General features: G+C 34.6%; 1 protein-coding gene across 1 annotated transcript in view; it reads left to right on the forward strand.

Annotated features, from left to right (window-relative positions):
* LOC127878647 (uncharacterized) overlaps positions 1–26,361 on the forward strand; it is a 76,957-nt gene extending 50,596 nt beyond the window's left edge. Inside the window, exons 9-26 of the mRNA XM_052425176.1 lie at positions 2,601–2,761; positions 5,278–5,327; positions 5,759–5,864; positions 6,594–6,764; positions 7,320–7,467; positions 7,772–7,888; positions 8,435–8,489; positions 9,176–9,343; positions 14,452–14,565; positions 15,146–15,414; positions 15,660–15,724; positions 20,373–20,533; positions 21,563–21,668; positions 22,404–22,420; positions 23,420–23,564; positions 24,718–24,842; positions 25,789–25,859; positions 26,239–26,361. Of these exons, the coding sequence (XP_052281136.1) occupies positions 2,601–2,761; positions 5,278–5,327; positions 5,759–5,864; positions 6,594–6,764; positions 7,320–7,467; positions 7,772–7,888; positions 8,435–8,489; positions 9,176–9,343; positions 14,452–14,565; positions 15,146–15,414; positions 15,660–15,724; positions 20,373–20,533; positions 21,563–21,668; positions 22,404–22,420; positions 23,420–23,564; positions 24,718–24,842; positions 25,789–25,847 (2,037 nt within the window). The 3' untranslated portion in view covers positions 25,848–25,859; positions 26,239–26,361. The remainder of the gene's footprint in view (positions 1–2,600; positions 2,762–5,277; positions 5,328–5,758; positions 5,865–6,593; positions 6,765–7,319; positions 7,468–7,771; positions 7,889–8,434; positions 8,490–9,175; positions 9,344–14,451; positions 14,566–15,145; positions 15,415–15,659; positions 15,725–20,372; positions 20,534–21,562; positions 21,669–22,403; positions 22,421–23,419; positions 23,565–24,717; positions 24,843–25,788; positions 25,860–26,238) is intronic.
* Positions 26,362–26,729: the final 368 nt, after the last annotated feature.

Consider the following 26,729-nt stretch of genomic DNA (forward strand, 5'->3'; position numbering starts at 1 on the left):
GGCGTATACCTGATTTGTCATTACATATTATATTTATGTTTTTTTGTACACATTTTATAGCAAATACGATAAATCAAATTTAAGATAAGTTCGTAAACAAGCCTACGAAGCATCTATTCACGAATATATGTATCATTTAGAAAGAAAAAAATACCAGAACATGACACATAAATCAAAATAAGATATTATAGATATACATACAAGATTACCACCGATTATTACATTTACTTAAATAGAACGTTAGGTAATATTGGTATTATGGGTTTGTCACAAATTTCCTTCGATCAAAACAATATTAATATGTTTGTTGCAATTTTTATGACACATTTTGAATCTCACGTATGTTTCCGTTATTTTAGATTTATAATTACAATTAAATGTTCATAGAAGCATATTCTTTAACTCATTTCACGTTTATTTTACACACATGATAATAACATACGCATTTATATCAATTCATTTTGTTAATGTGAAGACAAAATATGTGTTAAATGCAGAAAACGCCTATTTTCCAATCTATTTTTTAAAATAAATTTGTTTTAACGTAACCATGAAAATCGTGACTGTAAGTTTCAATTCCGTTACTTTTATGGCAGTTTTATCACGATTTGTGCAAGGTTGAACGCTTTAATGTAATCATAAAGAAATGTCCTACTTATGAAAAGTTGACGCGATATTGAAATTTGATCCATCTATTAATGTACCAAAGTACACCAAAACATGATGTAAACATGCACAGAAATAGATGTTATAAATTTAACAAAACCCCTGTCGCTAAAAGTATATGTATATCCGAATGGCATCAAAATGAGCAAATTCATTTTGTATGGGCGTTTTATGTTTTGCTGTCCGTATTTCAATAGGAATATAATTTATAGCCCCGTTTATAGGCTAAAATAAGTTGACCTCTCAACAAATGTCATTATTATATAAGTCATTATTGATCGATCGATGTTCATGACACTGTGTATTCTCATATTAAATTGAATGAATCTTAACCCATTTATGCCTAGCGTCTAGAAAAAAAGACATTGGCAAACAGCGTAGACCCAGATGAGACGCCGCCTGATGCGGCGTCTCATCAGGGTCTTCGCTGTTTGTTTAAATGAATTTCTGTAAGAAATAATCTGAATATAGAAATTAATATACATGTACTAGCCATCCCTAATTTTTTGGAAATAAATTGATCCAATTTAGAAGAATGGGAGAGTCAACTATGCATAAATAGGTTAAATTAAATTAATCCTAATCTCCGAGCTTAACATACAAATATTACTTCCACAAGTTACATGCTGTAAAAGTTTGTTTTACAATATTCGAGAACAGAACAGAACATATTTTTCAAAGTACTGATTTGCGCACTTCATCGACGTAACAGTAATAAGAAATCATAAGATGCAATTTCCGCATCACGTGTACGTCTAAGTCCATGCTTGGCTTAACATCTTTGTGGCCTTATTTGCGTTATCAGACAACTGTAAACGCAAGGAGTTTTTGCTGAGTATGATCTCTCATGAACCAGAGACTTGTGTAAACCTGCAAAGTGCTGCACAATGAAGTTAGTTATTAATTCTGAGCTAGATGAGTGAGTGGGTGCGTCACTGAAGCGGTTAAACCCTTTTTATGATTTTCATCAACCGTTCTAAGACCGTGACCTCAACTTAAATCATCTGCCTGTTTTATGACGCGTTTTATGTATTTTCCTTTATTGTATACGCAATTGGTGACGTGTCTTAAATACATTCTAGCGGGTTTTGATAAGTTTAGGTGCAAATAATGTGTCATTTTTCCTATATATTTGTATTAGGATTCATGAACATGGTACATTATGCTGTCCAACACGTGTGGATCTCAAATTTTAACATTATAACGCTAAATTTGCTATTGACGTCTTTGACAAGCATGTCAAGTTTCACGAAAGATCTACGCAGCTATCAGTCACTTAATCGATGTAATGGGCATTGAATTAAATATATGCCCGATTATATGATATTGATAAACAATTAACATACAAGTTCGGTCAACGATGAATAGAATTTAAGTTCTTGCAAGTTCGAGTTAGTATATTTAGGTGAAAGAGTTTGGATTATTTACCCTTTCCATATCAGAAGCAACGTGAAATGTGCTACATGCAAGCAGAACTTTTCAGGTTTTATGCTGTTTGCGTCAATTCTTCAGTCTTTTAGAGATGAAAATATAGGTTTGAAAACGTGAATGTAGTTAGAAAGAATTTAAATATTTAAGTTGATTTTCTAAGCGAGTACACGTGCGTCAACGTGCGTATCTGAGTGGTTCAGGGTTATATATATATATGAGTCGCGTTCTGAGAAGACTTGGCATAATGCATGAGCGTAAAGTGTCGTCTTAGATTAGCATGTGCAGTTCGCACATGCTAATAAGGGACGACACTTTCCGCCTATATTGGATTTATGCTAAGAAGAGACTTCATTTAAACGAAAAATGTCATAAAAGCGGAAAGTGTCGTCCCTGATTAGCCTGTGCGGACTACACAGGCTTATATCGGACGACACTTTACGCACATGCATTATGCCCAGTTTTCTCAGAACGCGACTCATATCTATACTTAACTACTCTTCCAGAACGCCACCGGCGCCCCGTTTGTCCAAGATAACTTACGAACGGACAAGGTCAACGGCCGGTCTGCATTTGTCGCCGACACGGTATTAGCTGCGTTTACAGCCTGGGCCAACACAAATTTGGCCAACAAACACAAATATGATCACGCCATGATGTTCTCCGCGTAAGTAATGAGCTTTTGCATCGTGCCATCATCGTTCAGTAGTTATACATATGTCGTCAATATTCTTTTCGTTTTGTCGCCATTTATTCATTTTCTGTAAGTTTTAAGGACATGTAATGATAATGTATTTCATTCTGTATTTACATTTCGCTTTGTTAAGCAAAGTTAAAATCGTACGAAGGATTTAACCTTAATAATCAAGGAATAGAAGTTAACGTTTTTGCACGATTTCCCAAAGTGAACTCCTAGTTTTTTGTGATGAATAGCCAACCACCCGTTAAGAGCCAACGAAATGTAAAAGAACAACGTTTAAAATATTTATAGCCTTATGTGAACCTACCAGGTCAGAGTTTTATGCTATAAAGTATCTATATTTCATACGTATCCGTATGATTATATAGCAATGGACGTTTTCCTTTTTCCATCTCCCAGTCTTGGAATTGCCTTTTAAGTTTCTTCTTTTCATATTCTTACAGGTATTTACTAATGTTTCTAAACACCTTTATTTCTAACAACATGAACTACCGGTAATTAAAAGGTGTCATTCATGAAATTGGAAAAAAAACACACTTTCAAAATCCGAATGTTGGTCATGTGTATGTCACTATGTCATGCACCCGATACGACTCGAGTTAGTCTGTTCAACAGGCCTTAGGTCAATCGGGACTCCTCGGACAATTCCGCCATAACGGCGACGGTGTGGTGTAGCCCACTGTCCGATGCGTTCAGATTGGCCTTAGGTTAACGGAGTTAGCCTGTACGGACAGGCAATGGTTTTACTATCATACCATTTGGTATGGGGTTAGCCTCTAGATAACCTGGCTCAAAGATCTATAAATAAATAGTCTATTTATAGATAACGAAGGAAATGGATAAAGGATAAGGCTACGGTATCTCAATCTTCTCGATTATTTATTAAAAATAATGAAACAAAAACGCCTTTTTAGGTCTTAAACCAATAAAGAATGGAAATATTGGTTATAAATTTATATTTTATTCAATAAATTAAGAACATTTTAAGATTGAATATAATAAATGCTAAAGTGAATCTTGTTACCGCGTGGTTTATTTGTAATACCTGTGAAATGTACAGTGGATTCATAATATTGAAAAACAACAACAACAACACCACCACCAACAACAACATTTATTAGCTTTTAAGCAAATAATTGCTTTTTAGCAAAATGCATTATACAATTATACATAATACACAAGTGTAACGACATGGATTGTAATTATTATGAAATTAGGTAATAATTATAAAAATTATGCAATGAAGGAAGTTAACAAATATTTTACTGATTCATAATATAGGATATGTTCTTCTAACATCGATAATAAAAGTTGTTAATAAAATAATGAGACAAAAAGTACATTGTTCTACATAATTAGTTCCATTTTAACATTCATATTGATTATTACTTATCAAATTATAGGAAAAAATTGTATATATAGATAAATTAATTTGTTTCTAAATTGTTCCGTAAACAATTCGCATTATATATGTATTTTGAAAGATTAATGATTTCTTTTTTATTTTGTGTTTTCATTAATAAATCAAACTTATTTAATGTTGGCCATCTTTGATAATATGCCTTTAAATAAGTTTTTCTAATATCTTTGTATTTTGGACATATTAATAAGAAATGGTATTCACTTTCTATGACATTAAGATAACAAAATTAACATTTCCTGTTATCCCGAGGAATATTGTGGTATTGACCTTTTTCTATTTCTAATCTATGTGATGATAGGCGTAATTGAGTTAGTGCTATTTTTTTGTTGTTGTGATGATATCCAGATATTGTTCTGTATTAAACGATTCCTTGATGCGGCAATATGTATTTAGTCTTGATGAATTATTGATCTCGCTGTACCAGTATTGCTTGTAATGATCGAATAATCGCGGTTTTATTAGATTGTATATGTAGGTTTGTCCAGATTTTTCTGTCAGGGTTTCTTGTTCAGTCCATACGAAAGTTAAACCTTGCTGTTCTAGTGTTGATTTGATTTGACAAGCCCAATTTCTTTTGTTGTATGATATGTTTTGTTCTGCGTCATTGAAAAATGATTCATATATTATTATTAACTCCGTTTAGCTAAGGTCTGTTGAACAGACTAACTCGAGTCATATCGGGTGAAACATGACACAATCTGTACAAGTTAAAGAGAACCCATCGATAACGTTCATTTGACAAAACTCTTTTGCAGAGGGTTTCGGTTTTGGAAAATGTGCGAGTAATTGTTATTGTCAGAGTTAGGTTTTCTACCAAGGTAAGGTGTCAATGTGAACTATAAGCTTTTTACATTTACTCACCTATGGCAAAATTTTGGCACATGGGTCGAGTGGTCGCCCTTTTATTTCCATGCCTTAGAGGTTTAGTTATTGATGCATTCTTAATTAAAAACAAATTTGATCCTTTGTATTTTCATTATAGCATTTTCATCTTCACCAAAAAGAATAACATTATTTGTACTTAGTGGTATTTACAAATGATTGTATAATATGTTTGCAGCTACGACATGGGTGCGCTGAATGGCAACACGTTTGAAGCTGGTGTTGCTGGTAAGTTCCTGGCCTGATGAACTACGGTTTATAAGTATCTGTTTTCATATAGCTTTGAAAAAAATATTTTATCTATAAAATTAAGCTCAGCGATAATATGCATTATTGTTTGTCATGATACGGTTATTAAACACAAATCTTATTTATGACGCATTTAAACTCGAAAGAAATATTGAAAACAAACTTATGTTTGTTGTTCAATAATATGGAGATATTATTTTTCTACTACGGTTTGTTTAGGTTTACTTGCTGTTGTTTAAAGTCATCGATTAGAATCTTATAACTACAAGAGCGCAATAAGCGTTGTATTCATGAAGTAAAAATAAAGAATGCAACACGAATACTCAGATAAATATAAATTATTCGATAATTGCAACCGATAATTTGTCTTACAATACAATGCGCATATTTTATAAATTATTTCATGTTAGGACTGGCTTACACCCCCGGGGTGTGCGGCAGCCAACGTTACTCCATTGTTGAAGACCACTTTAACGCCATAGTTGGAACAGTGGCTGCACATGAACTTGGCCACAAGTAGGTGTATGTTACAAATACCGATACGTGCATATATTCGGTAACTGAAATTGTTTCTAAGACGTGTCATTCATGTAATACTTGTATCTCAATTAGCTCGAATGTGAAATGATTAACATATTGAAATCACTTTGTGCTAATGGTTGATAATATATTCAAAAATTACACCGCAACTTTCTAGTATGGACAGTCCCTTTACTATATATGTCTGACATGCATGGCGTGTGTGTCCATTTCAAATGTAGCGCTCAGGCAACGAGTCAGTGTCAGAGAAATCTCTTTGTGTAAGCAGCATGCATATGGACCATGCTCTGTGAAAAGGGGGTTTAATCCATGTGCGTAAAGTGTCGTCCCAGATTAGCCTGTGTATTTAACACAGGCTAATATGGGACGACACATTCCGCTTTTATAATTTTATTTCAAAGAAAGTCTCTTCTCAGCAAAAATCCAGTAAAGCGGGAAGTGTTGTCCCTGATAAGTCTGTGCAACCTTATCTCACCAGAAAGCTATTTCTTGGTAAGCTTGCATATTAGGCACCGCCAACTATTTCCCGATCGGCTGAGGTCGCAGAAATTAAATGCTGATAAACAATGAAATCTTATAAAAATGTGGTATGGTAAGTAAGTCGGTCGCAGTTACTTATGTTAGATTTCGTGCGCTGTAATGTACGAACGTTGCAATGTGAAAATGCCAATAAAAACACCTATATTTTATATGTTTATTGTTTAGCCTGAATGCATCACACGACGGCAATGGAAACAATTGCATTCCAAATGACAACTACATAATGGCAGCCGAATCCTCCGTGAACCAAAAAGACGCTGCAGTAAATCTCCGCTTGTTTCGGTTTTCTAATTGCTCTATCGCCTACTTTACCAACTATATGACAAAGCTAAACACGTAAGTAAAATAATTGTTTCATGTCAGCGTATACAAATGTATACAACGGTCGTTTTCATCAAGTTGTATTATCTTTAATGTGCAGGTTTGTCGCTATGATCACATCAATTTTATAAATGCTTTATTATTGCGAATACAGAGTATTTTGAATCGATTTGTATTAAACGTATGCTGTAGTAATACTAAGTATGTATTTAGGTTAATGAGTCGCATTTATAAAATGAGCCTTGTTCTGAGAAAGCTGGGCTTACTGCATGTGCGAAAAGTGTCATCCCAGATTAGCCTGTGCAGTCCGCACAGGCTTATCAGGGACCACACTTTCCGCCTAAACTTGATTTTCGGTAAGCAGGAACTTCCTTGAAACTAAAAATGCCATTAAAACGGAAAGTGTCGTCCCTGATAAGCCTATGCGGACTGCAAGGCTTATCTGAATCGACACTTTACGCACATGCATTAAGCCCAATTTTCTCAGAACGCGCCTCAACTCATCTCTGCACTAGCGATGGTTTCAACAATGTGTCGTTATTCCTTTTGAACACTTTCATATTGCTTCAGGGAAACCAACGGAAACTGCTTAAAGAACCTGACGTCCAACTACAACACGTCTGACCTTGACCCTTATCTCAGTGACCTTGCAGGTCAAGTGTATCCACCGGACAAACAGTGCGAGATGGAAGTCGGTCCCAAATCAGCCTTATATCGAGTATAAATAATTAAATGCTTTTATTAGTTTCGTAGTCAATATAACTATGATTGTATCCGCTGAAATTCCGTTACTTATGTAGTGTATCGGCTACGTTTTTATTTGCCATATTGTCTTTATTCGGCCAAATACAAATAATAAAAATCCTATTTCAAAAATGCAATTGTAATTTTAAGAAATTTATCGTTGCAGATTTTTTTTTCAATTTTTGCTATATATGGCGAGCGTTCATGTAACAGACTTAAAAATATTAAAAACAGAACACACAAAAACTAACATATTTTACGTTACATGTATTAAACAGGCTGTCTACAGCTCCAACTTCAGCAGCATTTGTACGACGATGGCATGCTCTATACCGGGCTCGAACCAATACAGTGCAAAAATTGCCTTCGATGGGACGACGTGTGGGAGCGGGAAAGTACGGTGATATGTGTATTTCGTACACGATTCTTATCCAATATCACACATACATTTTACAAAATGTTCAGTATAACATACATCATCAGTCTACTCATCGAGTTTAGTTATATGATGGCAGTTGTTTTGTTAATCTTTATGCTTTGAACAAGGATGTCCTAAGGTCTCAATAGATACGATATTACATACTAAGACCCTTAAAACAGACAGAGTTCACGAGTTCGACGCAAGAAAATCATGTACATTAAAAAACGTTCAAGCCAGCTCGACAAGCATTTAAGTGCTTTTTGCAATTCCAAAAACATTTATTTTCCCCTAGAACTGTTCATATTACAGCAAAATTGTTCTTAAGCCTCAATATTTAGCAAATAGGCCAAACGTTTAATGTCGTAGTTTAATATAATTCATGCTTAAAAGACCGACTTTTTCGTTCATTGACCTATAAATAACGAAACATGGAAATTATATAATTTACGTATTGCCTAAGAAAATAAATATTATTTTGTCGTATAAAACATTTGGATTCAATTTTTTATTTCTCTTTTAGATATGTCAGAAAGGAGAGTGCGTGTCTATGGAAAAAGCGCCAAAGTTTTCAGACGGTAATTGTTGATCTTTTTTATAACTTTTGAGGTATCCAAAAACGAGGATAATCGAATAACACCCGGAGGGAGGTTCCCTATATGCTAGATTATCACCTAATTAGAAGCATGCATTAAAATAAAATTTAGTTTTATTTTATAATATATCTACGTATTGCTCATGAGTTGGAAACTGCGTTCAAACTCTGCTTGGCTCATAAGTCAAGTACTTGATATAGGGTGATCGTAAGCCCATTCACCCTATTTGAAATTAAAACTAAAATATCTGGAAATAATCAACATATTACAGAACAGAAAAGCATCGTCAAACATGCAAATCATTAGACAAGCCTACATACAAAATCGTAAAAAGTTGAGTTCATTTACAAAAATCGCATACTATACAGCATACGCCCCAAATCCGAAACCGATTGAAATGGTTTTATGCAGTTATATATTGTATATAAAAGGACAATCAAGGACAAAACATGTATATTTGTTTCTTACCTTTATCGTTCTCACGCTGATTTTACTAGATTTCCATTTGTCTTGTCAACAACGAAATCAAAAGTGCAACGACTATTGCATCCGCAATAGATAAATATTGCCGATTGTTATGGAACAAAAGACAAAAGACGTGATCTTGAAACAATTAATTACATCATCATATCAGTGCTCAACATCTATATGTAATAACTGCCTTTCAGAGATGTGCCCGTTCGGTGATACACCGTATTCTCTCCACGGATCGACTGAAACGTGCTTACAAAAGATGGGCACCGTAGATACGTCCTATCACTGTTACATAGATGAAGACAGAAAACAGTGCTGCGCAACCTGCGAGAAGCATCGTTTGGACAATATAAAAATATCCGGTATAGTTCTTTATTTTTAAAAGTCAATAGTTTTGAAAAAAATAGGACGATTAAAAATATAAATATATATATTACAGTCGGATTCACAAATAAAGGTCGGTCAGGTAATACAAAAATAAACAACGTTTTGATGCCGCTTGATACTAGTAGTCAATCTTGCAGACATTAATATGGACATCAGTATAGACATCAGTATAGATATCAGTATAGACATCAGTATAGATATCAGTATAGACATCCGTATGGACATCAATATGGACATCAGTATAGACATCAGTATGGACATCAGTATAGACATCAGTATGGACATCAATATAGACATCAGTATAGACAACAGTATAGATATCAGTATGGGCAACAGTATAGACATCAGTATGGACATCAATATAGATATCAGTATAGACAACAGTATAGATATCAGTATGGACAACAGTATAGACATCAGTATGGACAACAGTATAGACATCAGTATGGACATCAGTATAGACATCAGTATGGACATCAGTATAGATATCAGTATAGACATCAGTATGGACATCATTATAGATATCAGTATGGACATCGGTATAGATATCAGTATAGACAGCAGTATAGATATCAGTATGGACAACAGTATAGACAACAGTATAGATATCAGTATGGACAACAGTATAGACATCAGTATAGACATCAGTATTGGCATCAGTATAGATATCTGTATGGACAACAGTATAGATAACAGTATAGATATCAGTATGGACAACAGTATAGACATCAGTATAGATACCAGTATGGACAACAGTATAGACATCAGTATAGATATCAGTATGGACATCAGTATGGACAACAGTATAGACAACAGTATAGATATCAGTATGGACAACAGTATAGACATCAGAATAGACATCAGTATTGGCATCAGTATAGATATCAGTATAGACATCAGTATGGACATCAATATGGACATCAGTATAGACATCAATATAGACATCAGTATAGATATCAGTATGGACAACAGTATAGACAACAGTATAGATATCAATATGGACATCAGAATAGACAACAGTATATATATCAGTATGGACAACAGTATAGACAACAGTATAGACAACAGTATAGATATCAGTATGGACAACACTATAGACAACAGTAAAGATATCAGTATGGACAACAGTATAGACAACAGTATAGCTATCAGTATGGATAACAGTATAGACATCAGTATAGATATCAGTATGGACAACAGTATAGACATCAATATAGATATCAGTATGGACACCAGTATGGAAAACAGTATAGACAACAGTATAGATATCAGTATGGACAACAGTATAGACACCAGTATAGACATCAGTATTGGCATCAGTATAGATATCAGTATAGCCATCAGTATGAACATCAATATGGGCATCAGTATAGACATCAGTATAGATATCAGTATGGAAAACAGTATAGATATCAGTATGGACATCAGTATAGACAACAGTATAGATATCAGTATGGACAACAGTATAGACATCAGTATATATATCAGTATGGACAACAGTATAGACATCAGTATAGACATCAGTATGGCCAACAGTATAGACAACAGTATAGATATCAGTATGGACAACAGTATAGACATCAGTATATACATCAGTATGGACAACAGTAGAGACAACAGTATAGATATCAGTATGGACAACAGTATAGGCAACAGTATAGATATCAGTATGGACAACAGTATAGACATCAGTATAAATATCAGTATAGACATCAGTATAGACATCAGTATGGACAACAGTATATATATCAGTATGGACAACAGTATGGATAACAGTATAGACAACAGTATAGACAACAATATGGACAACAGTATAGACAACAGTATAGACATCAGTATAGACAACAGTAAAGACATCAGTATGGACATCAGTGTAGACATCAGCATTGACATCAATATAGACATCAGTATAGACATCAGTATGGACAACAGTATAGACATCACTATAGACGTCATTATTGACATCAGTATAGACATCAGTATAGACATCAGTATGGACAACACTATAGATATCAGTATAGACATCAGTATAGACATTAGTATATACATCAGTATAGACATCAATATGGACATCAGTATAGGCATCAGTATAGACATCAGTATAGACATCAGTATGGACATCAGTATAGACATCAATATAAACATCAGTATAGACATCAATATAGACATCAGTATAGACATCAGTAGAGACACCAATATAGACATCAGTATAGACATCAGTATGGACATCAGTATAAACATCAGTATGGACATCAGTATAGACATCAGTATGGACATCAATATGGACATCAGTATAGACATCAGTATAAATATCAGTATAGACATCAGTATAGACATCAATATAGAAATCAATATAGACATCAGTATAGACATCAATATGGACATCAGTATAGACATCAATATAGACATCAGTATAGACATCAGTATAAATATCAGTATAGACATCAGTATAGACATCGGTATAGACATCAGTATAGACGTCAGTATAGACGTAAGTATAGACACCAGTATAGACATCAGTATGGACATTAGTATAGACATCAGTATAGACATCAGTATGGACATCAGTATAGACGTCAGTATATGAAAAATATAGACATCAGTGTAGACATCAGCATTGACATCAATATAGACATCAGTATATACATCAGTTTAACTAGTAAACAGACTATCGTGATCGATACCTTTTGTTTTCGTAGACGGAAAATCATTGAGCCGTGCTCTGTGAAAAGGGTGTTTAATGCATGAGCGTAAAGTGTCGTCCCAGATTAGTCTTTGCAGTTCGAACTGCACATGTTAACCCATTTATGCCTAGCGTCTAGAAAAAAGGCCTTAGCAAACAGCGTAGACCCAGATGAGACGCCGCATGATGCAGCGTATAATCAGGGTCTGCGCTGTTTGCTTAAAGGAATTTCCGTAAGAAATATTCTAAATATAGAAATAAATATACTAGACATCCCTAATTTTGGAAATTGATCCAATTTAGAAGGATGGGAGAGTCCACTAGGCATAAATGGGTTAATCTTGGATGACACTTAACGCACATGCTTTAAACCCCCTTTACACAGGGCACGGCCCAATTCTTGTTAGAAATCGAATACACGTGTTCCATTCTACAAATCAACGAAGGTCACCAATAAAAAGCTACACAATTTTGTTAGTATTGCGTACGACTCAGTTCAGCCAGTTGAGTGTATGCATATTCTAACTCTATATTACAAAATACTCAAAACAGCGCTTTGCTTCTCTTTGAGATTAACAAACGCTGCCATTATTAAACGATGCATGAACAAAGACATTTGCTATATGGGCTGTTCTTCTGTTTGTTGCTATAACGATGTTTAAAAGTTTCATCTTGCTTTCTTGGATGCTCAAATTAGCTACAAAGCATGTGTATGTAAGATGTTTGATTCTAGCATGCTTTTCTGATCGCTATAAAAATAAAGTACATTTCAATCCATATACACGTGGAGACTTTTCTAACGCAACAAGTATTCAAATCAATATAGCTCCCTCATTTTATAACGGATGTTGTTGAAATTTGGACTCAGAGTAATTCAACACATATCTAATACTTAATGTAAATTTACTTGAAATTGATTAGCATTAAAATATCAAACATAACAAATTAAAAAAATCACTAAAAAGTAAAATTCTCAAAATCGTACGTCGTAACATTATATTGTGAAAAGTAAAACGCATTAACTTTCACGTCTTAAAGGCCGACCGGCATGCAACATTGCGCTCATGAATATGCATTAAAGCCATATCGTTTTTCTAATTAATGTTGTGTTTTCCTGGTGTAAAAACCCACCGAGTATGATGAAATTGAAATTAAATTGGAATTATATAGCGTTCTACTACACTTGGTGACTTTTCGAACGCAGCATTTTTCAAACTTAAATATCTCACTTATGAATAAATATTTTGATTTAAAATTGTACATGTGATCATTTGACTACAGTATATGCATGCAAACGGTAAAATCACCCATCCTAAACGATCGGATACTTCAGTAAGTTGGGAAGGGAGTCTGCAACATGCCGATTGCTCTGTTGAGCTCCTGACATTTTATACGAGACATATTGATTTTTAAATTATTTTAAAGTTTTCCTTGTGTTTCAACCCACCTAAAATGAAGAAATTTATATAAAATTGTAATCATATCGAGTTTCACCATTTTCACGTGCAAAAAGATGACACCACACCTACTCCACGTGCAAAAGCGACCGATTGTCACGGATTAATCTTTATCTGGCACAGAATATTATTAATTTCACGCGTTTCGAAGTAAATCGTGAAATGTTTGTCTTGAGCGTTATTACAAGTTTACAGTAGCAATATACATGTTTTCTATTGGACAGTTTTGTGCACGAGGACATTGTGATAACGTTTTAGGTTGTGTATAGTCAGTCATACTACCAGACGCTCTCACTTCGGAAACATCGATTTTGATAGAAAATAATTACTAGTATTTTGTATGTATGCATATTTACCTTTTTTCACAAAAGAACAATTGTCTGTTATCTTTTCAACATGCCAACAAATGAACGTTTCTGACTAGATAAATGTTTTATTGCATGAGGCCCAACATTCAGTTTGTGATCTGACACCTGACACATGGGCACAGGTTTCCAGCGTTCACCGTCTCTGGTTTTTCCTGGTCGGTCTGTTCACATTAAGAATTGTGTATCCATGTTTTCCATAAGTTGTATGTATTTAGCTCACGCTTGTCACACTGTTGTATTAGTGCATATGTGTCGTGGCTGCACTACGCAAAAATAAAGCACTCGTCTTGCATTGCAAAGATAGCGTAGTTTTTTTAAATTGTAAACGGGTATTAAGCACAGACAGTCAAATGATCACATGTGCAATTTTAAATCAAAATCTTAACTCATTACTGAGATATTCAAGTTTGAAAAGTGTTGCGTTAGAAAAGTCTCAAAGTGTATGTTTACTCTTATTACATTGTAGAATATGCACATTTATGTGATAAATGTAAGCGTTCGTTGTTTTGCAGTGTACGTTTGTACGTTGCAACAGTGTGTTCGATGTTTCACTTTAGTACCGCACACATTTGCAGGGTGCACCTACGGCGATAGAATACCCTGTTCCGGTCTCGATCTCAGCACTTGCTACACTTATGAGAAGGATCAGTGTTGTCGGTCGTGTCCGGGAAGAGCTCTCACCATTCCAAGTACGCCTGTGGACATGTGGAAACCTAACTTTTCCAAAACTCTATACACCAATATTCTTTTTCTTACCAAATCCGAGATCACAATTGATAGATCTTGTTGGTGTTCCTTTGAAGGCATCTGCCTTGTTTATCCGTAATATTAATGTTTTCATTTAATTATTATCAATTCGCAACATGAATAGAACATTGAGATTGATGGTTTTCTATTGGTATTGTTCTTATTGTCCCGTATTCAATGAGTTTTGTCTCGGCAAACGCTTTTAATTTCCTCATAAGTTAAAATGATGAAGCAACATGAAAGCGAACAATACAATCAAACTATTGGCAAATGTTGTTATTTTAGAAAGCATTCAGAATATACGTGTACATTATAATTTTCTGCATTTTTGTTTTATGTTCTATACTGAAACATTAGTTTTAGAACCCATCTTTTCGTTGACCAATCAATAAATGTATAAGTATTCTAGTACCTCAATAATACAATCACATAAATTAATATGAATACACTAATTCGCAACTTATCTTATTTAAAATGCATCGAATAATAAAACACATCGTAAACAGTTGGGACTGTCTTCAGATTGCAAGTATGGAGACCCAGCGAACAACTGCGATGTTGGAAGCTGTTCCCAGTATACAGCAGAGGACAGAACAAAGAATTGCTGTCAGACGTGCGCCGTGACAACAACAACGACAGCGCCAACAACAAAACCAACAACTAGAGCGACGACACCCGTGATTCGCAAGATGGCCGTTACCATGGTGTTCGCCGTCAACACATCCGCGGTTGACTTTCGCAACACAACGTCCCCGTCCTATACCAACCTGCGCAATGATTTAACTAAAGAGGTACGTTGCTGATCGGCTTTTGGTTATTCGTTTTGAATTGACCGTTCCAATACGTACTTCTTGAATTATAGAGGCCTTTAGTCACTTGCATAAAAGCAAAAACAAGCGGATGTTAATGAGACTATCTCCTGTTATTATTTCCGGAGTTTAATTATTCCTATGTATTTGTAGCAACGATCATAGACGATGGTGTTATGTTATCCAGTAATTTGGTTCCGTCCATGTTTATATATATATATTTACAGCTGACAAGTGTCTACAAGAAGAAAATGGGCGATGGCGTTAAATCTATAACAATCATTAGCATGAGGTAAGTATGCGCCAGTACACGATCAATACAAATAATTTGAGCCGCGTTCTGAGAAAACTGGGCTTAATGCATGTGCGTAAAGTGTCGTCCCAGATTAGTCTGTACAGTCCGCACAGGCTAATCAGGGACGACATTCTCCGCTTTTATTGTTGTCCCGTAATCGTTCATAGTTCATGGACGACACATAGTTACTAACAATGTTCATTACTCTTAAATTACCGGTATGTAGCCTATCATTCGATATCTCGTCATGCGCGAATTGTCAAGATGACGAGTTTTGCATTAACTCCCATTTTCTCGAGCCGCGCATGGGACAAGTCGGTCCATCTCTATTTATGTTAATTTCTCTGCATAATACAGAATAAAATATTCAACAACACCATGTATCAGTTTCTAGTCCAATTTAATGTCTAACATACTTAATATTTTCAGTTATACAAATACGTTGTGATTGCTACATGATCGTATCTTTCTCGATCCGTACGTCTCCAAGTCTAAACGCTAACTATCTTGTTTCCCTCTAACACCTGACCCGTGAAACTCAGTTATGAATCCCATTGGTCAGTGTTCTATACGTGCTTGTTTCTGGTTGGATGGATTACTTAAGATACTGAATCAATGAAGCCCTGGGAACGGGATAAACAAACCACCCAAATATTAACAAGCTTTATCCAACCTTTTGATGAGAGATTTAACTGAATAAACACGTTTGCCTGACCAATACAAACATACCCGGCCTTGTGTCAACTATACTATTCTTTAATCTCTCCCTCATCGATAAGCTTATTTGAACATATGTGCACTTTGTGACCGTCATGTTTACTGGCCCTTTTGATAAAATTTTCAATATTTCTTACATGAGGTAAACCCACATATTCTACCTACAATTTCTAACCATAATGTGACACAATTTAATGGAGCCGTGTACCATTGATACGACCGAAGTACGATCACAAGTGCGATCCCGTGCCGAAAAAATGAAAACATCACAACCACAACGCGACATGAATTCAGGTCAGTTGTTTAAACAAAATTATGGCAAACTTGGAGAGGGAATTTCAAAATTTATAAAGTAGAAAATGAAAGTAAAAGGCGTCATGACAACGAAATGTTTAAGAATTGTTTTAAAGAATTTAATGTAGTTAGATGTTAAAAATAATAGTGTTGATAATAAATTATGTACGAACAAATTTTACAAATATCAAAATCATGCCAATTTTGCATTTATCGGCACATTTTTTATAAATAACGGTGAATTGAGAATAAAAAGAGATATTTGAGTTTTACATTATTTTTATGAGTTATGGAAATCATTAAATTAAAGGCGTACACACAGAGAGTATTTAAATAATTTTTATATATTTTTGGTATTGTTAGAATGTAGGATTATGTACGGACTTATGTTGTTGTTTTTTTTGCTTACCAATACATTTTAAATTGTTGGAATGTTTGTCAATTTTCATTAAATTAAAATGTACGAAGAAAAATAAGAGTATTTAAAACAGTTTTGTTTATTATTTTAATAAATAAAATTTGTGGATGATTTTATTTATTAATATAATAGAAAAACTCGAAGAAGGAACAAATATAAAAAATATTCAAAGAATTTACCTAGTATTTTACATTGGCAGATTTAAGAATTTAGGAATTTAGATTATTTAAGACAGTTTTGTTTATTATTTTAATAAAGAAAATAAGGCGGGTTTTGTTTATTAGAATGATAAAGAAAATTAAAGAGGACGAATAAATAAAATTATTGGAAAATTTAAAAATAGTTTTCCGAATTGTAAAAGAAAGAAAATAGGAAATAAGAAAAATAATGTTGATTGCGAATACGAATAGGGCAGACACACACAAAAAAATATTATGTAAATATGTATATACGTCATTGTGTTGATGCAAAAATATGTAGGATATCGGTAATATTGAAGGTCTTTAGTAATTTTAAGTAAGAATTTAATGCGATCTGACGCGTATAGCGCAGTGAAAATATAACGATATGTACGCATTAAATTTCTAATATAATTGTTTAAGGGTTACAATTATATTTTATGAGCACGGCTGACTGATCAGCGTTCGGACATACCGAGCCCGAGGTTCTGATAACCTTAGCGTCCTCATGAGTTAGAGAATTTATCTCTGTGCCATCGAAGCAAATTACGCTATGGACAGAAGATGCGATGTCGCATAAGAATTATTTGAGTAGTTCGATTAGGAGCAAAGACCTGAATTTTGAAGTATACCGATACGTGTTCTTATAATATGAATGCATATATATAAAAGTCTGCCTTGTCATATTTGCGCATTTTTACAAGTGCACAGGTCAAACATGTCAATAAATATATGCCCAACGGAAAAACTTTAGTAGTAAAGATGAGGTTTATGAAATCATGATATGAACAGGTACGTCTGTCATTACCAAATACTCTAGGGCAATAAAGTGGCGCGCGCCTGTCAAAAATTTACTGGCTGCACATGCGTAAAATGACAAAATACCAAAAAGTCGAAATAGTAATAATATGATGCCTAAGGCGGTACACAGGTCATATTAAGTAAATGGCTTGTCAGATGTCAAACTGTCATGTACTTATCCGAAGTTTGTTTTGAGGAATTGACTAATATTTTTTCGTTGTAAAGAATTTATTTTTTTGAATAAGATATCACAGTAAGTTGTCATGACGATATATAACAATAACTAAGGGGATATTTATAAATGTTTGCCATGATTTTGAACAACTGATACTTGTATCACCACGACGCAGATAAAAATATCGAGATTTGAAGACAACGCCGAAGAAGAGCGACTTCGCGAGACAACGCCTTCCACAACCAATAGAAGAAACAAACAACATAATTAGAATGGAACATCACGGCGTTTACTCTCAAAGTGAATACCTGGTTCTATCGCTAAAAGAAGACCAACGCCAGAAGATTTCGAAGGACAACAAGTGACGCAACACTGGACACAATACTTGTGACGTTAAACACTATAGAGTAGATGCAGCCGTTCAACTGTTTGACGTGCGTAGATAACGCATTTGGAATGATACTTCCGAGGCCTAAGACATCAAGGAGAACACTGCTATAGTTAATACCTCGTGAGCATTATGGCCAATAGAAGATCTTAATGTCCCGAGAGAAATGAAGACGCTGGAGCCATCAACAAAAGTACAAACGACAACGAAAACAACAACAACGATGAATACAACGGAAACGACAATCGACGACGCAAGTTAAACATCGGAAAGCAGAGCAGAATCAACAAACGCATTCCAATCGCCACGGACGAACCTACAATCGACTTATCTTCATGACGGTGGCAATGACTTCAATGAAACATCTTATTCGCCGCGAGCTACAACTTCAAGACAACATGGACGACACCAGATGTACAGATGGCCAACGATCAACAGATGATGTTCTACACAACATTTTGATTGACATTTAAATTGTATAACAATTACTAATGTTATTTATTCCAGCAGAGATGCTTGTCAAGGAAATCATATTGTTATCTTCATATTTTCCATCATTTGAGTGTGTTTATATGAATCTAGTTTTTTTAATTTTATTAGTAATTCAATAGTAAAATTTTAAAAGATTTTTTTAAATCATAAAATAGAAAAAAATCAAATTAAGGGGGAAAGTTGATTATGTATCGTTCGTGGAAAAGACACAGTAACCGACAAAGTTCATTTCTGATTTCTTTGCGTTTTATTTCTGCTTATTAACACAACACAACGTTTCCAAAATGTTTGTCAAATACAAGATACATGCGAAGCCCGCAATGGGCCCATCCCGCGAAAGCCAGCAATAATGCGACTTGTATGTTCGGCCGTTTTAGTAAGACTGTCCATAAATATAGATATAAACAACGAAAGCTTTCATAATTGTTATGTGTACAATTCTGATTGGCTGTGTAACGTCACGTGTCTACATGCACAATTCTGATTGGCTGTGTAACGTCACGTGTCTACATGTACAATTCTGATTGGCCGTTTGTTAAGTCACGTGTCTGCAACCTAAATATACGTATGCAACGGACACCTAACGAATACATACGGAAATGACCGAAGATTGACACATACGGTAAGCAAATATTCGTGTCCGGTAATTATAACCCGAGGCTTATGATTTGTTGATCCAGATGGCTGCCTATTTAAGATTGTATGAAATGTGGTACAAATTTCGATCATTATATAAATCCAACAATGCCCCAAATGTGCGTTTTGTGTGCATTATGTTACATTGTATTTGTAGTTTCAATGAAGTCCCTCCTTACCGAAAATCAAGTCTACACTTGACAAATATATATATATTTTTCTTTTTTTTTCTTATTTTTGAAAGATCATCTATTAAATAACCACACACCCACATACCCCCCCTCTCCATGATGGCTTACGTTATACTGTCAAGCACTCGAATAGTCGAGCGCGCTGTCCTCTGACAGCTCTTGTTATTGTCACATGTTGAAAACACATAGCTTTAGAAAAAATCATACCGTATTAGCTTCACCCCTTTAAATATGCCGTAGATATTGACATACTTGTCTCATTGTTTTTGTAAATAAGTATTATTTTTGTGCAACTTAGTAGTGTACTATTTATTGCAACGCAATTTGATTTATAATTATTACATTTTAAAACAGATCCGGAAGTTTGATCGCAAGCTACGAAGTGAATTACATCGACAGCCAGTCATCAAATATGAAGTTTACCGAAGCTAATATCGGACTCGTGTCAGGCGATCAAATCAACGTTTTGAACCAGAGTGCGTCGGCATTGTCCGTGCAAGTTGGCAACACTAGTGGTAAGTTTCTGATTGAAGAAGGTTTTTTTTGTGTGGCGGTATTAAAGAGTGATTTAAAAATGTCACTCGTATTTATGTAACTTTGCGAACGATTGGTGTTTTAGAACAGACAATGAATTGTCAAAAGACGACGTATGGCTACAAATATCTAGCTTAATTTCAAATGGAAAAGATTACCATCTCTTGTGCGTTAGGTCGTGAACGTTGCCCTTGTGTTTACAAATGAGCATCGCTCCCGGCAAACGGGCCTTAAAGCCACACACCTTGAAATGAAATACATGTTAATCAATACATATAGATGAAAGTTGAAGGTGTGCAAAGTTGTCATTAAATCAATAGCCTAGTTAGCAAGTAATTAATTTTTTTATATTTTAAAACCGAACGTAGGATTTCTATACGTATAGGTCCATTTCGACAAACGCGATTATTTTAAAGTTTTAAAGCGCAAAAAAGACGGATTTCTACCTTGAAACCACCAGATATATTCTAATTGGCATATATAAAATTATAAAACTAAATCTATAGCCTAGTTAGCACGTAATTTATTATTTTTCAAACGGTACCGCTTTTAAAAGCGAAAGTAGGATTTCTAGACGTATACGTCCATTTCGACAAACGCGATTATTAAGTTTTAAAGCGCAAAATAGACGGATGTCTACCTTGTAACCACCAGATATATTCTAATTGACATAGATACAATATGTTTCTTATGTATACTTAAATTTACTATGCCATGTATTTCATTTCAAGGTGTTTGGCTTTAATGTATCAATGCGTATAGTGTTGTCCCCGATTCGATTGTACAGTCCGCACAGATAAATCGGGGACGACACTTTCCGCCTACACTGGATTGTCGTTTGGAAGGGACTTCCTTTCAACGAAAATTCTTTTAAAGCGGATAGTATTTTCCATGATTAGCCTGTGGATAATCTTGGTGGGACGAGACTACGCAAATACATTAAACCCCGCGCTCGGCTCACATATTAAAAACAACAACACTACATTTGTGTTATTGGGTATCATTTCCAGTTACCAAGGAGACTTTGAGTGAGAAATTGTGTCCTCTGTTCGAGACCAGCGGAGGATGTGGACAGGGGTCTCACTGTGAGAACCAGGCAGGCAAACCAGTCTGTGTGTAAGTGAATAGTCAATAACATTTGTAATCATGTGTTCGTTTAAAAGGACAAGCTTTAAATGTTTGGTTGATTAATCATTATTAAATTAACTACGTATTTATTTGTGTCAGCTTTCAATTTCGATAGAGAAACATAAACACGAATAAAACACACTCAAAAGAATTAGATTGTTGGAAAATATAAACTGAAAAAGTACACTAATTTTTTAATGTATCACCAAGTTATGCGAAAATTAAAAGCATCGCTCTGGGCGAACGGGCCTTAATGCATGTGCGTATAGTGTCGGCCCCGATTTAAATGCAGTCCGCACACATTTATCAAGGACGAAACTTTTCGCATTTATGGATTTTTTTGTTTAAAGAATGTCTCTTCCAAACAAAAACCGAGTCTAGTCGGAAACTTCACTGATTAGCCATGCTACTTTCGCACGACACTTTACGCGCATGTATTAAGCCCGGTTGTCCCACAGACAGACTAATTTTGAGTCGCGTTCTGAGAAAACTGGGCATATTGCATGTGCGTAAAGAGTCGTCCCAGATTAGCCTGTGCAGTCAGCACAGGCTAATCAGGGACGACGCTTTCCGCCTAAATTGGATTTTTGCTACGGCGAGACTTCATTTAAACGAAAAATGTCATAAAAGCGGAAAGTGTCGTCCCTGATTAGCCTGTACGGACTGCACCGGCTAATCTGGGACGACACTTTACGCAAATCAATTGGCTATCCTTTTTTTCAGGCGGGATGAATCTTCAGGTGAGATAAATATACATTTGTTGTATCGCCTATCTGTGCAGTGCGCTTTGCAGAACATAATGTGAGTTACGTATTTCTTATGCTGTAAATCATGGACGCCGTTATGTTTGATTGGTCGTTTTTAACGGTCTTTGTAAGTATGTTTTATCCGTTTATAATACCAGAGACGTAGATCTACGTCTCTGACAATACATCATAATTGTAAAAATGCGTATCAATTTATAATCCGCGCATAGTTTTACTCTTCCCAAGCAAATATACTATTAAAAATTAGCTTAGGATCACTTTTAATTTTCACATTATCTTCAATTAAATTTAATTTAAATTGTTATTTTGCAGGTTTTGATATTAGAATGTGTGTTTTTGATTTTATTTGTATGTATTGATTTATCATTGATGCGTGACGCTGGCTGAATCTAGCTAGGGGTGAACTTCAAATTACACATACTATAAAAAGTGATCCTTAGCAAATTTTGAGTAGTATATATTAAATCAGACGATTCACTCGAAGATCACTTTGACCATTATACTAGAAATACCTTTTACTTAAAGATCTTTTCATGACTATATACAATAGGTTATACATTACGGAAAATAAGCAAACTAGCTTTACACTTTTATGGATGTTTTTCTTTTAAAAGATGTCTCTATGAATAAAATTGATGCTAATGTTGTTTTTTTTACAATAAAACGGATTTCGCACGAAAATTACCCCATTTATGCCTAGCGTCTAGAAAAAAGGCCTTGGCAAACAGCGTAGAGCCAGATGAGACGCCGCATCATCTCATCTGGGTCTGCGCTGTTTGCTTAAAGGAATTTCTGTAAGAAATATTCTAAATATAGAAATAAATATACTAGACATCCCTAATTTTGGAAATAAATTGATCCAATTTAGAAGAATGGGAGAGTCCACTAGGCATCAATGGGAACAGCTTACATACATTATTTAAAAAAAAACACAGTCCTAAATAATACGGCTATACACGTTTGTATTTAAAGGTGGAATTTCGGAAGACGTGAAGATCATCATCATCGTCATAGTGTGCTCTATTGGAGTCTTGGTTATCATTCTCCTCATCATTGCCTGCGTTGCTCATGCTAATCGTGCACGCAAACCCGGGCAACGACGCAGGAATCACGAACGGTAGGGGTTTTATAACATAGTGTACATGTTATTACATGAATTTGTATGTAGTTATATACATAAAGGAGCAATGAAACTTCAAGAACATTACAGAGAGAGAAATTCTTCTGATTCTGATAGTCTTTTGTTCAAGGTAAGTGCCTATATACAATGCAATACAATACATACATACATATCATTATTATACTGAAAATGATTCTCTTTTGGTTTACCGCCTTGGAACGATTGATTCAAAGCACGATGTTTGTATATTTATTAAGTATCACATATGTTTCCTGAATGTTTATTACAATATGAAATCTTGCTAATGTATGTCGTCCGATGTATTTTATTCAAGGAAAGCAACTCTATTCTATATAAGACAATACATATATCACGAACATGATTCAAGTTGGTTTAAAGCCTTGGAACGATCGATGAAAAGCAAGATGTTTATATTTATCAAGTATAATTGCATCTGTATCTTGAAGGTATTTTTTTTATATGAAATCTTGCAAATGTGTGTCGTCCGATAAAATACGTTGTTTTTATTTTTTACGAAATTTAAAAACACTTCTATTTGTTTCCCTCTACTTCTCATTTTTCATAATATGATGTTTTAAAATACTGCAGTATTTTTTATCATACATTAAAATAGATAATCGTGTATCAACATTATCCAAAGCATTTCCAAATTATTAAATCCTTGTGATCTAGGGCGGTTATGGGAAGTCTTATAACTTATAAGGTGTATTGTTATATCAAGATAGTGTTCGTCTCAGGAAAGCGAGTCGTGTACGTTACTGAATGCCATATGTGCAATATTAACCCATTTATGCCTAGTGGACTCTCCCATCCTTCTAAATTGGATCAATTTATTTCCAAACTTAGGTATATCTAGTATATTTATTTCTATATTTAGAATATTTCTTACAGAAATTCCTTTAAGCAAACAGCACAGACCCAGATGAAACGCCGCATCATGCGGCGTCTCATCTGGGTCTACGCTGTTTGCCAAGGCCTTTTTTTCTAGACGCTAGGCATAAATGGGTTAAATTAATATCAATACAAACCAAGCCACATAATCAGTTCTCTCATTTTAGTATTCTTTCTCTATTAACGCTGCAGTCGAAGTTTAAATATGTTTATAGTTTGATAACATCCATTATTTCAGACACGTATCTAAGATGACGGACGAATTCAATGGGTCCCAAAACTATCATGTGTACGACAACCCCATAATGACACAGGAGCCTAGAAGGTCTCGGCGCTCGGATGCACGACCTTATGCGATACCCGGTTGGCTTTTTTACCCCGATTATAGACTGGACTTAGTATTAGATGCATTTTAATTACGTGTTTGTGTGTACACAATCAATCCGTTCGCTACACAGATTGACGGTGCTTATTCAATATATAGAATATTATAAATTAACTTAAATCATATATACTCATAATAAAAAACAAACAATTGTAACTGCTTCGTATCTAGAACAATACATTTAGAAATTAACAAGGTGACAGTTCCCTTTATTGCTTATAACAATCGTAAATAAAAAAAAATGAAAATGATGTGCGTTAACAATACCCTATGGGTAAGGGACATGTGTATAAGGTGTATTACACCGCATATTATAAGTGAAATTGTGATCAAAATATATGTGTAGTCATTAACAGAAGACGGTATGTTTATTCAAGCTTTGTACTTTATAAAATATATACAACGAAATGAGGCAAGCAAAGGCATCTGCTCGTTAATATTATAACAATAAGACAAATGTCCCATACATTATCATTTAACAAGATAACACTGTAATAAAGATATGGCATCCGCCTTTGGAATTGTTCAATGGTACGATTATCACATTGTCAATGTGAAAAAATAAATCTGATTGGGTAAAACCAAAGGTCTATCAAGATCTGTGGTGCAACGTAGTCTAACCAAACCCTCCCAAACTCACAGTGTCTGTGTTTCCTTGTAACATGATCGGCTTAACCCATATATGCCTAGTGGACTCTCCCATCCTTCTAAATTGGATAAATTTAATTCCAAAATTAGGGATGTCTAGTATATTTATTGCTATATTTAGAATATTTCTTACAGAAATTCCTTTAAGCAAACAGCGCAGACCCAGATTAGACGTCTCATCATGCGGCGTCTCATCTGGGTCTACGCTGTTTGCCAAGGCCTTTTTTCTAGACGCTAGGCATACATGGGTAATGTTTTGATCTTGTATTCGTATAGCCTACGAGTATCCCGTCGCTGTATCAAATGGAAACGTCAGACATTCTAGACGAACGTAATTCTCCAGCAACGTAAGTAATATACTTAACAATTATAGTAATACGTAGTACGGCAGCGTAACAAGCTAAATGTTATATTAAATATTAGTATACAGAATATTATACGCATTGGACAATTATAAACAACATAAATTCAATGTCATTAATGGTTCATGAAAATAACCTAATACCAGATTAAGTTTCAACGGCATTATAACAGAAAGCCGCTATAAGGTACACGATTGCGTAATGACGGCTCATGCCAAAGGCAAAGCAAAAGCCGATATATGGTGCACGAATGTAAAAATTTCAACTGAAGTTTTTTGGTAAAATGGTTTTGTAAATTGAATTATTAATTTGATACACCTTTCTCATTCATCCGATATTTATGCATGCTCGATTGTATTTTCAGAAATACCAACATGTGTTCAGTTTTTGCTCGATGATGGACGTCACTAATTGCTGGATGATTGCCAAGTATCGTGTTACAACCATTATAATTATGCATGAAATGACAATTAATATGCACTGTTCAGCTGTGTCGAACTTAATTATTGAAAACTCGTATTGATATGGAACAGACAAAAATCCAAGGCATCGACAATTACAAAATACTATGTTTAAACGGAGATAAAGTTGAATAAAATGACATTTATATCAATCGTCATACAAATAGTGTTACTTTAAAAATGAAATCGAGTGATAATATTATTTATGTTGTTTGTAAAGGGAGGTAAGTTATGTACATGTAGTATGGATTAATTCCTATCCAACATAAATTAGTACTTTAAATTCAAAACAACACGTGTTAAGCACGTTCTTTTTTACTGACGTGCTCCTGCGTATTATTCTTATATTGTTCTTATACGTCTTTATCTATTGAATTTGTTGTATTGTAATCAT

This window comes from Dreissena polymorpha, chromosome 4, assembly GCF_020536995.1.
Source record: "Dreissena polymorpha isolate Duluth1 chromosome 4, UMN_Dpol_1.0, whole genome shotgun sequence".
Classification (NCBI taxonomy): Eukaryota; Metazoa; Mollusca; class Bivalvia; order Myida; family Dreissenidae; genus Dreissena; species Dreissena polymorpha.